This window comes from Dryobates pubescens, chromosome 36 (genome assembly GCF_014839835.1).
Source record: "Dryobates pubescens isolate bDryPub1 chromosome 36, bDryPub1.pri, whole genome shotgun sequence".
NCBI classification, from domain to species: domain Eukaryota; kingdom Metazoa; phylum Chordata; class Aves; order Piciformes; family Picidae; genus Dryobates; species Dryobates pubescens.
Window position 1 is genome coordinate 6,233,402 of NC_071647.1, and position 12,315 is coordinate 6,245,716.

Genomic DNA, 12,315 nt, shown 5'->3' on the forward strand with positions numbered 1-12,315 from the left:
CCCCTTCCGTGAGCCAGAGCTTCTCTTTCCTAGCTCTGCTTTACAATGTCCCAGCAGGAAACCAGCTGGCAGCACCCTGGGCCCAGTGGGCACCACAGCTAGAACCCAGCTGAGGCCAGAATGATATACAGGATAGGATAGGATAGCATAGGATAGGATAGGATAGGATAGGTTGGAAGAGACCTTCAAGATCATCACATCCAACCTATCAACTAATCCAACACCACCTAAACAACTAACCCATGGCACCAAGCACCCTATCAAGTCTCCTCCTAAACACCTCCAGGGATGGGGACTCCACCACCTCCCTGGGCAGCACATCCCAGTGGCCAATCTCTCTTGCTGGGAAGAACTTCTTCCTCCCCTCCAGCCTGAACCTCCCCTGGCACAGCTTGAGACTGTGTCCTCTTGTTCTGCTGCTGCTTGCCTGGGAGAAGAGCCCAACCCCCACCTGGCTACAACCTCTCTGCAGGGAGTTGCAGAGAGCAAGAAGGTCTCCCCTGAGCCTCCTCTTCTGCAGGCTAAGCAACCCCAGCTCCCTCAGCCTCTCCTCCCAGGGCTGTGCCCCAGACCCCTCCCCAGCTTTCTTGCCCTTCTCTGGACACCTTCCAGCAGCTCAACCTCTTTCCTGACCTGAGGAGCCCAGAACTGGACACAGGACTCCAGGTGTGGCCTCAGCAGTGCTGAGCACAGGGCACAAGGACTTCCCTGCTCCTGCTGGCCACACTCTTCCTGCTGCAGACCAGGATGCCCTTGGCCTTCTTGGCCCCCTGGGCACACTGCAGGCTCATGTTCAGCCTACCATCACCCAGTCCCCCCAGGTCCCTCTCTGCCTGGCTGCTCTCATCCACTCTGCCCCCAGCCTGTAGCACTGCCTGGGGTTGCTGTGGCCAATGTGCAGCCCCTGGCATTTGGCTGTGTTCAATCTCCTGCCCTTGGCCTCTGCCCACCTGCCCAGCCTGGCAAGGTCGATGCAGCAGGGCAGCTCTCTCAGGACACCAGCACATGGTCCCTGGAGCACTGAGCTTGGGAGGGGGCTGCACACACAACTAGAAGCCCAGCATGAAAAGCCAGAGGTGACTCTGGCAGTCTCAAGCTGTGCCAGGGGAGGTTCAGGCTGGATGTTAGGAAGAAATTCTTCCCAGCAAGAGAGATTGGCCATGGGAATGTGGTGCCCAGGGAGGAGGTGGAGTCCCCATCCCTGGAGGTGTTCAAGAGGGGATTGGATGTGGCACTTGGAGCCATGCTTTAGCTGTCATGAGGTGTTGGGTGAGAGGTTGCACTTGTTGACCTCTGAGCTCTTTTCCAACCTTATTGATTCTGTGATTCTAGAAAGCAAAGAGGCAATGAGCATGAAAGAGACCCTCCAAAGCCCTTCACCTGTGCCCAAGAGGAGGCAACAGAGTGGCTGACAGGTGAAAGATCAACTGAAATGTGAAGAAAGGGGGAGAAAAAATCAGGAGGAAACTAAAAGGTTTGAGTCAGAAGGCAGAGAGAAGGTTACAAGGTGTTGGAAGTCCTTCAGAAGAGGAGCAGGCAGCTCGCCGGCCTCTGCAGGGCTGATCCATGACCACAGGCCAGAAGGGGCACAGAGGACATGGAGAGGTGAGGCCATGGCAGAAGACAAAGGCATTTTCCTTTGCACAGCTGTGCTGAGCAGCAAGGAGCCATGCAGGGTGGAATGGCTGTTTTCAGCCACCCCAGAGCCACCTGTCGAGGGAAGAGCTACAGGAGGAGGGAGGACGTGCTGGAATGAAGCAGCTGCTGCTAGCAGGCAGGACAGGGATGGCTGCAGCAGCTCCTGCCTTCAAACCACCCAGGAGTGCCAGCTCTGGGTGAGAACAGAACTGATCCTGCTCAGGGATTTGGGTGCCCAGCTCAGGTTCTGCTCCCTGAGGAGCACTGCCTGCAGTTCAGGCCAGGATGGCACAGCCAGGAGGTGCTGCTGGCAGGGAGAAGCTGGTGGCAGAGTCACTGCCAAGGGCTGGCTGCAGAAAGGCTCTGCCTTGGTGTTATGGTTTGAGGCTGGAGGCCTTTGAAAACCACAGAGAGTTCCTTAAGGTCCTCCAGAGACGGACCCAGGAAACTGTAACTTGCTCCTCTGCACACCAAGGGCACTGCCACAGCTTGTGCCACACCTTGGGGGGCAGGAGGGCAGGGGGGGCACCTTCAGGGAGCAGCAGACAGGACAGGTGACCCCCAACTGCCCACCAAGGGACTGCAGCCCATGGCTGGCATCTTCAGGAGCAAGCTGAGGGATCCCCAGGCTTCAGCCTCTTCTTCCCTGGCTGGTGTGCCAGGAGGATTCTGTCCCTTCTGCCTTCCATCCCCATCCCTCTGCTCCTGAATCTGGTTCCCATCTGCTGCTGAGCCCAGGCTGGGACTTGCCCAGTGCCTGCCCCCAGCAGCAGCGATGCCAGTGGTGCCATCCTTGCCATCAGGGCCTGGCTTCCATGTTGGATTGTGTCTCTGTCTCTACCCCATGGCATTGTTCTTCTTTCCATGCCAGCTGGGGCAGCTGCTTTCCCAGCCCATCCCTCTCTCTCCCTTCTTCCCTTTCTCTTCCCTGTGGGAAGCAGAGAGCCTCTGGCACTGCCTAGTGGCTGGCCCAGCCCTGACCCCTGACAGATCTACCACCATGCTGGGCTTTGAGGGGAAGCTTCTCTCTGTGAACTGTTCCTCTGCTGGGAAAATCAGCTGAGATGGTTTGCAAAGCACAGGAAGTGCATTGGCAGAGCTGGCAGCCTGCTGCCTTTGGCAGCCTTGGCACAAGGCCTCCTCACTAACCACACCAAGAATCAGGCTGCTGGGAAAGGCAAGAGATAGGCTCCTGAGCCAGGGGAAGGGTTCCTCAGCCAGGGGAAGGGTTCCTCACCCAAAGGAAGGGTTCCTCAGCCAGGGGAAGGGTTCCTCAGCCAGGGGAAGGGTTCCTCAAGCAGAGGAAGGGTTCCTCAGCCAGGGGAAGGGTTCCTCAAGCAGAGGAAGGGTTCCTCACCCAGGGGAAGGGTTCCTCAGCCAGGGGAAGGGTTCCTCAAGCAGAGGAAGGGTTCCTCACCCAGAGGAAGGGTTCCTCAGCCAGGGGAAGGGTTCCTCAAGCAGAGGAAGGGTTCCTCACCCAGAGGAAGGGTTCCTCAGCCAGGGGAAGGGTTCCTCAGCCAGGGGAAGGGTTCCTCAAGCAGAGGAAGGGTTCCTCAGCCAGGGGAAGGGTTCCTCAGCCAGGGGAAGGGTTCCTCAGCCAGAGGAAGGGTTCCTCAGCCAGGGGAAGGGTTCCTCAGCCAGGGGAAGGGTTCCTCAGCCAGGGGAAGGGTTCCTCAAGCAGAGGAAGGGTTCCTCACCCAGGGGAAGGGTTCCTCAGCCAGGGGAAGGGTTCCTCAGCCAGAGGAAGGGTTCCTCAAGCAGAGGAAGGGTTCCTCAAGCAGAGGAAGGGTTCCTCACCCAGGGGAAGGGTTCCTCAAGCAGAGGAAGGGTTCCTCACCCAGGGGAAGGGTTCCTCACCCAGAGGAAGGGTTCCTCACTGAGAGGAAGGGTTCCTCAAGCAGAGGAGGTGTTCCTCACCCAGAGGAAGGGTTCCTCATCCAGAGGAAGGGTTCCTCACCCAGAGGAAGGGTTCTCACTCAGAAGAAGGATCCTCACTGAGAGGAAGGATCCATCAACCAGTCCCCCCAGGTCCCTTTCTGCCTGGCTGCTCTCAGCCACTCTGCCCCCAGCCTGTAGCACTGCCTGGGGTTGCAGTGGCCACTGCCCTTGATCCTTTGAAAGCAGAAGAGCAACTGGGAAAAGATTAGGGCTTAAGGAGGCTGAGAACAGGAACCTGGGAGACTGCTAAGTGCCCTCAGAAGAGTCAGCATTTGTCCAGAGCTGGACTAGCATCAGGCAACACAGAGAAGGTTGAGCCATGCTCTAGGAACACAAGATGTGGCTACACAGCACGGAATGACAGAATGCTAGGGCTTGGAAGGGACCCCTGGAGATCAGCCAGTCCAATCCCCCTGCCAAAGCAGCATCACCCAGGGCAGGGCACACAGGAACACATCCAGGTGGGCCTTGAACATCTCCAGAGCAGGAGACTCCACCACCTCTCTGGGCAGCCTGCTCCAGGGCTCTGCCAGCTTCACACCAAAGAAGTTTCTCCTCACATTTGAGGTGGAACCTCCTGGGGTCCAGCTCATATCTGTTGTTTCTTGTCCTGTCACTGGGCACCACCAAAAGGAGCCTGGCACCTGTATCCTGACCCCCAGCCCTCAGGTATTGATAGACATGGATCAGATCCCTCTCAGCCTTCTCCTCTCCAGACTAACCAGCCCCAGGGCTCTCAGCCTTTCCTCACAGCAGAGATGTTCCAGTCCTTTCCTCACCCTTGTAGCCTTAGTTGGACTCTCTCCAGCAGGTCTCTGTCTCCCTTGACCTGGGGAGCCCCAAGCTGGACACAGCATTCCAGGTGTGGTTGCAGCAGGGCAGAGCAGAGGTAGAGGAGAACCTCCCCAGCCCTGCTGGCCACACTTTTCTCCCTGCAGCCCAGGCTACATTGGCCTCTTGGCCACAAGGGCACCTTGCTGTCCCCTGCTGAACTTGCTGTCTATGGAATAGTCTCAAGCTGCACCAGGGGAAGCTTAGGCTGGAGGTGAGGAGAAAATTCTTCACTGAGAGAGTTGTTGGCCACTGGGATGTGCTGCCCAGGGAGGGGGTGGAGTCCCCATCCCTGGAGGTGTTCAAGAGGGGCTTGGATGTGGCACTTGGTGCCATGGTTTAGTCAGGAGGTCTGTGGGGACAGGTTGGACTCGATGAGCTTTGAGGTCTCTTCCAACCTTGGGGATTCTGTGATGCTGAGAATGCTGCTGCTGGCAGTGATATTTCTCCTGCTTTCTTTGGCCCTCCCCAGGACACCCAAGCAGAAGCAGCAGCTCAGCCATGCAGCACACAAAGTAGGACACTACTATTTAGGGCACAGCAGCCCCTCAGAGCTTATCCACATGGAGCCTGTGTCCAACATGCTCTCCAGGGAAGCAGTGAAGCATTCAGTCAGGCTGAAGATGGGAGCTGTTCCCATACCACAGCAGCACACAGGAGTTAACCCCTTAGGAGCAGCTTCACTCAGCACTGAGCCTGGGAGTACCTGGAGAGATTCTGACTGTGGGACTCTGGCAATAGCTCAGCACCAGTGTCTGAAGGGGACCCACAGGAAGGCTGGGGAGGGACTGTTCAGAAGGGCCTGTGGGGATAGGCTCACAGGATGTTAGAGGTTGGAAGGGACCTCTGGAGATCTTCCAGCCCAACCCCCTGCTAGAGCAGGAGCACAGAACCCAGCACAGGTCCCAGATGAACACATCCAGACAGGGCTGGGAAGGCTCCAGAGCAGGAGACTCCACAACCTCTCTGGGCAGCCTGCTCCAGGCCTCTGGGAGCCTCACAGTGCAGAAGTTCCTCCTCATGCTGAGCTGGAACCTCCTGTGCTGGAGTTTCCATCCACTGCCTCTGGGCCTATCCCAGAGTGCAGCTGAGCAGAGCCTGTCCCAGTCCCCTCCCTCCTGACCCCCAGCCCTCAGCTATTGATAGACATTGATTAGATCCCTCTCAGCCTTCTCCTCTTCAGACTGAACAGCCCCAGGGCTCTCAGCCTCTCCTCCCCAGGCAGTGCTGCAGTCCCTGCAGCATCCCTGTATGTTGGACAGGGGGCAATGGTTTGGAACTGGAGCAGGGCAGATTTAGGTTGGACACCAGGAGGAAGTTCTGCACAGTGAGGACAGTGAGACACTGGCACAGGCTGCCCAGGGATGTGGTTGAGGCCCCAGCCCTGAAGACATTCAAGCTCAGCCTTGCTGTGGCCCTGGGCAGCCTGCTCTGGTTGGAGGTGTCCCTGCTGCCTGCAGGGGAGGTGGGGTGGCACAAGATGACCTTTGAGGCTCCCTTCCAACCCAGTGCAATCTGTGACTTGTGGATAGCCTGCAGCCTGCAAAAGCTACTTGTGAAATGAAACCACAAAAGCCTCTCAAGTGCTTTGCTTCAATGGCAGCCAGCAGAAGCTGGCTGAGCAAGCTCAGGTTTCCTCCAGCAGCCCTAGGTGGGACCTGAGGCAGGTATCTGAGCTGTGGTAAAGGACATCTGCAAAGACACAAGGTGGGGGGGGGGGGGGGATGGGGGGGAAAAGAAATCATTGTGGTGCTGAGAGTTTTATGGGTCACATTTTCCAGGCTCTATTGATTTAAAGTAGAAATTAGGAAGCCAGGAAGACACAGCTCCCCCCCCCCCCCGCCCCCCCTCCACGAGCATTATTTATAGCAGGGCTGCTTCTCTCCTCAGCCTGTGCACAGGTTCCTGCCGCTGCCACCCCCTGCCGAGGGCTGCTGCAGTCGGCAGTATTTCCTTTTAATGCTCCCTGTGCTGTGAAGGGACCCCTGGAGGGAAGGCCTCACACTGATTGCTTTGTTAATTTGCCTTTTATAGCCTCCCCCAGACTTTATGAAGCTCAGACCTCTCTCTCTGTCTCTCACTGCATCAGGCGCCGCCTGCTACAGCCCCGATGGAGCCACTCACAGCACCAAGGACAGCCCAGAACCTCAGTTCCCTTCTCTGCCACCTCACATCCACTGAGCTGCACGGCTCCAGGGGCTGGGCTCCTTCCCCCTCTACCCCACTGCAGAGGATTGAATAGGATAGGATAGGATAGGATAGGATAGGATAGGATAGGATAGGATAGGATAGAATAGAATAGAATAGAATAGAATAGAATAGAATAGAATAGAATAGGATAGGATAGAATAGAACAGAACAGAATAGAATAGAACAGAATAGAATAGGATAGGATAGAATAGAACAGAACAGAATAGAATAGAATAGAACAGAATAGAATAGGATAGGATAGAATAGAACAGAATAGAATAGAATAGAATAGAATAGAATAGAACAGAACAGATTATAATAGGATAGAATAGAATAGAATAGAATAGAATAGAATAGAATAGAATAGAATAGACCAGGTTGGAAGAGACCTTCAAGATCATCGAATCCAGCCCCTCAACCAATCCACCACCACCTAAACAACTAACCCATGGCACCAAGCACCCCAGCAAGGCTCCTCCTGAACACCTCCAGGGATGGTGACTCCACCACCTCCCCGGGCAGCCCATCCCAATGGCCAATCTCTCTCTCTATGTAGAACTTCTTCCTCACCTCCAGCCCAAACCTCCCCTGGTGCAGCCTGAGACTGTCCCCTCAGCCTCCAGCCCCAGGCTTCGCTGCTCACAGCCATCAGCACTGCTAAAAGAGGCAATTTGCATCGAAATGGAGAACCCCTGAGCAGCTTCCCACAAGCCCTGGGCTCGGCTGAGTTTACTCTGTCCAGTTCTGGGCCCCTCAGTTTAGGAAGGACATTGAGAGACTTGAAGATGTCCAGAGAAGGGCAACGAGGCTGGGGAGAGGCCTTGAGCACAGCCCTGGGAGGAGAGGCTGAGGGAGCTGGGGTTGATTAGCCTGGAGAAGTGGAGGCTCAGGGGAGACCTCATTGCCCTCTACAACTACCTGAAAGGTGGTTGTAGCCAGGTGGGGGTTGGTCTCTTCTCCCAGGCAAGCAGCACCAGAACAAGAGGACACAGTCTCAAGCTGTGCCAGGGGAGGTTTAGGCTGGAGGTGAGGAGAAAGTTCTTCCCTGAGAGAGTCGTTCACCACTGGAATGTGCTGCCCAGGGAGGCGGTGGAGTCCCCATCCCTGGAGCGGTTCAAGAGGGGATTGGACGTGGCACTTGGTGCCATGGTCTAGTCAGGAGGTCTGTGGGGACAGGTTGGACTTGCTGAGCTTTGAGGTCTCTTCCAAGCTTGGGGATTCTGTGCTGCTGTGACACCCAGAAGGTGCTGCTGTGTCCGCGGCTTAAGCAGCTGCAACTGGGGCCGACAGCAGGGCTCCTGCTGCCCCCTCGGCCGGGATGGCAGTGGCAGAGCCGTCAGGTGTGCTGCAGCTGAAGGGCACTCCGGGAAAGCCACAGCTGGGAGGAAGAAGCCGGCTGCTTTCCTTTCCAAAGGAGCCCCGTGCCGGCCTATTGTTTGCAGCCAGGCTCCCCGCAGGCAGCCCTTAGCACCTTTCTAACCCAGGCAGGCTGATTCGGTGTTCCTGACCTACATAAAGCCTGCTGCTGGGGCGGGAGGGGCAGGGCAGCGGCCCCGGCTCTCTCTTTGAGGGGCACCACCACGTTAAAGGCCCTGGTTTGCTCACCCCGAGCCTCAGATTCCTCAGCCCGGTGCCCGTGCTCGCAGGCTGCTGCCGGGGGGGAGGAACAGATGAAGGCTGCTCAGGCTGACACCGCAGCAGAGCCGGCGCCGCTGGAGGGGCCTGGCTCGCTCCGGGGTGCAGCCTGGGCTGGGCGAGGTCTGCAGCCAGCGAGGGGGAGAGGAAAACCACCGCAAATGAGAGGGCAGGGACGGAGCAGCAGCGCGAATGGCGCCGGCGGCAGCGTGTGCGGCAGCAGCCCCGCAGGGCCGCGCCGGGCAGGCGGCTGCGCAGCCATTGGGCGCGGATGACATCATGGCCAGGCGCAAGCTCCGCGCCTCGGCTGCCTGCGGCGGAGCTGCTCTCGCACAGCCCAGGCTTGAGCTCCCTCTGCCGACCCAGGGCCGAGAGAGAGGAGCGACCCAAAGGCAGCCCAGGCAGCCTGCACTGCGCCCAGCAGCTGCTGCGGCGGCTCCCCGGGGCTGCGCCTCACGCTGGGTGGTAACAACCCCACAGAGTCACTGAGGCTGGAAAAGAGCTCAGAGGTCATCAGGTCCAAGCTGTCACCCGGCACCTCCTGACAACTAAACCATGGCACCAAGTGCCACATCCAAGCCCCTCTTGAACACCTCCAGGGATGGGGACTCCACCACCTCCCTGGGCAGCACATCCCAGTGGCCAATCTCTCTTGCTGGGAAGAACTTTCTCCTCACCTCCAGCCTAAACCTCCCCTGGCACAGCTTGAGACTGTGTCCTCTTGTTCTGCTGCTGCTTGCCTGGCAGAAGAGCCCAACCCCCACCTGGCTCCAACCTCCCTGCAGGGAGTTGCAGAGAGCAAGAAGGTCTCCCCTGAGCCTCCTCTCCTGCAGGCTAAGCAACCCCAGCTCCCTCAGCCTCTCCTCCCAGGGCTGTGCCCCAGACCCCTCCCCAGCTTTCTTGCCCTTCTCTGGACACCTTCCAGCAGCTCAACCTCTTTCCTGACCTGAGGAGCCCAGAACTGGACACAGGACTCCAGGTGTGGCCTCAGCAGTGCTGAGCACAGGGCACAAGGACTTCCCTGCTCCTGCTGGCCACACTCTTCCTGCTGCAGGCCAGGATGCCCTTGGACCTCTTAGCCCCCTGGACACACTGCAGGCTCCTGTTCAGCTGCTGTCCACCAGTCCCCCCAGGTCCCTTTCTGCCTGGCAGCTCTCAGCTACTCTGCCCCCAGCCTGCAGCACTGCCTGGGGTTGCTGTGGCTGGAAAAGACCTCTGAGCTCATCAAGTCCAGCCTACGAACTCACACCACCACATCAGCATCAGGTGGGGGAGTCCCCATCCCTGGAGGTGTTCAAGAGGGGCTTGGATGTGGCACTTGGAGCCATGGTTTAGCTGTCAGCAGGTGTTAGGGATTAGGTCATAGGTTGGACTTGATGATCTCTGAGGTCTTTTCCAACCTGGTTGAGGCTGTGATCCTATGACATCTACAGCAGCCTGGGGCGGAGGCTGTGGTACCAACAGGGCACACCACAAAGGTTCCCTTTGGGGCCAGCTGAACACAGGCACCAGCTGGGGCAGCAGCATCCCTGCACTGCTGCCCACAGCTCTGGGCACTGCCAGGGGCTCACAGTGCCCTAGAGCCTGACTCTGGCTCACAACTCATCTTAGAGGCTCTTGCTTGCTTGGTTGAACCTGGTTGATTCCATGATTCTATGATTCTACTTGAGGTGAGGCCTCACCAGTGCCAAGCACAGGGCAGAATTCCATCCCTGCTGCTGCTGGCCACACCATTCCTGACCCACACCAGGATGCCACTGGCCTTCCGTGCCAGCTGGGCACACTGCTGGCTCGTGTTCAGGCAGCTGTCACCCAGCGCTGCCAGGCACCCTGAGGAAGCCAGAGAAGGGATCCTGCAGGACAGGGATGCAGTGGTGAGGGCAGGGAGCAGTCTGTTACCTTCCTGCTGGAGAAGTGAGGGTGCTTGGCCAGCTTGCTGTTGAGAGCCTCCAGGAACATCTCGTCCGTGACTCTGCCGACGTTCATGCAGGCGTCGTCCAGGATGGCAATGATGCCCTTGTGCTGCTGCTCCACCAGCTCCACAATCACCTGGTTGTTGAAGTAATCAATCTGCAGAACACAAGGGGCAGGCTTCAGGGGGACTCTGGCCAGGGAACAGGCAGCAAAGCAGCACTGAGCACAACGGCCGGGAGCAGGGAATGGGGCCCGCTGCTCCCGGGAGAAGCGATCAGCTCTGGCTGTGCAGATCCATGGGGTCACAGAAGGGGCTGGGCTGGAAGGGAACTCAAACATCATCCACTTCCAACCCCCTGCCATGGGCAGGGACACCTCCCACCAGCACAGCTTGCTCAAGGCCTCATCCAGCCTGGCCTTGAACACCTCCAGGGATGGGGACTCCACCACCTCCCTGGGCAACCTGTGCCAGAGTCTCCCCAGCCTCACTCTGCAGAATTTCTTCCTCATCTCCAGTCTCAACTCCTCCTCTTCCAGCTCAAAGCCATAGTAGCCAGCTGGGGGTTGGTCTCTTCTGCCAGGCAAGCAGCACCAGAACAAGAGGACACAGTCTCAAGCTGTGCCAGGGGAGGTTCAGGCTGGAGGTGAGGAAGAAATTCTTCCCAGCAAGAGAGATTGGCCACTGGGATGTGCTGCCCAGGGAGGTGGTGGAGTCCCCATCCCTGGAGGTGTTTAGGAAGAGCCTGGATGAGGCCCTTGGTGCCATGGTTGAGTTGATCAGATGGTGCTGGGTGATAGGTTGGACTGGATGATCTCAAAGGTCTTTTCCAACCTGGTTAATTCTATTCTATTCTATCCTATCCTATCCTATCCTATCCTATCCTATCCTATCCTATCCTATCCTATCCTATCCTATCCTGTCACTCCCAGCCCTTGTCACAAGTTCCTCCCCTGCAGCCCCTTCAGGTACTGGAAAGCTGCTCTAAGGTCTCCCCAGAGCCTTCTCTTAGCCAGGTTGAACAACCTGATCTTGAACATCTCCAGGTTGAACTCTCAGGGCTCAGGTTCCTGCAGAAGTTCTCTACCAGGCCTCACTCCCACACACTGGAAATGAAACCTGCTGCTTTTTCCTCCACAATTCCTTGAGCTACAGCTGCAGATAGCTGTGCTCCTTTTGCTCAGCCCCAGGACAGACCTCAGAGGCCCAGCCAAGAGGATACCTGCTCAGCTTTCAGCTTGAAAGGATCTCTCAAGTCAGCACTGAGCTGCCTGTGGTGCCTGTGTGCAGAGGTAAAACCTGAACTCAGTCAGATGTGGTCTGAGGGACCCTGGCACAGCTTCTGTGACCTCCAGAACCCCCCTGACAGAATGAGTATGCCACAAGCAGGCCTTTGGTACAGCTGTTGCCTTGATGGCAGAAAGGGCCTGGGAGTGCTGGTGGACAGAGAGAGTTGTTAGCCACTGAGATGTGCTGCCCAGGGAGGTGGTGGAGTCCCCATCCCTGGAGGTGTTCAAGAGGGGCTTGGATGTGGCACTTGGAGCCATGGTTTAGTTGTCAGGAGGTGTTGGGTGACAGCTTGGACTTGATGAGCTCTGAGCTCTTTTCCAACCTTATAGATTCTATGAGAGCAAGTTCTGCATGGGGCAGCAATGTGCCCTGGCCAAGAAGGCCAAGGGGACCTGAGCTGCATTCAGAGGAGTGTGGCCAGCAGAGCCAGGGAGGTTCTCCTCCCCCTCTGCTCTGTCCTGGTGAGACCACATCTGGAGTATTGCATCCAGCTCTGGGCTGCCCAGCTCAGGAGGGACAGGGATCTGCTGGAGAGAGTCCAGGGGAGGCTGCAAGGATGCTGAAGGGACTGCAGCACTGCCTGGGGAGGAGAGGCTGAGAGGGATCTGATCAATGGCTATCAATAGCTCAGGGCTGGGGGTCAGGAGGGAGGGCCAGGGCCAGGCTCTGCTCACTGTGCCCTGGGATAGGCCAAGGGGCAATGGTTATAAACTCCAGCACAGGAGGTTCCAGCTCAGCATGAGGAGGAACTTCTGCACTGTGAGGCTCCCAGAGGCCTGGAGCAGGCTGCCCAGAGAGGTTGTGGAGTCTCCTGCTCTGGAGCCTTCCCAGCCCTGCCTGGATGTGTTCCTGTGGGACCTGTGCTGGGTTCTGTGCTCCTG

The 12,315-nt window shown here is 57.6% G+C and overlaps 1 protein-coding gene across 1 annotated transcript in view; it reads right to left on the reverse strand.

Moving 5' to 3' along the window:
* The window catches only part of MYO1D (myosin ID), a 260,781-nt gene that overhangs the window by 159,069 nt on the left and 89,397 nt on the right, over positions 1–12,315 (reverse strand). Inside the window, exon 11 of the mRNA XM_054176932.1 lies at positions 10,132–10,302. Coding sequence (XP_054032907.1) covers positions 10,132–10,302 — 171 coding nt within the window. The remainder of the gene's footprint in view (positions 1–10,131; positions 10,303–12,315) is intronic.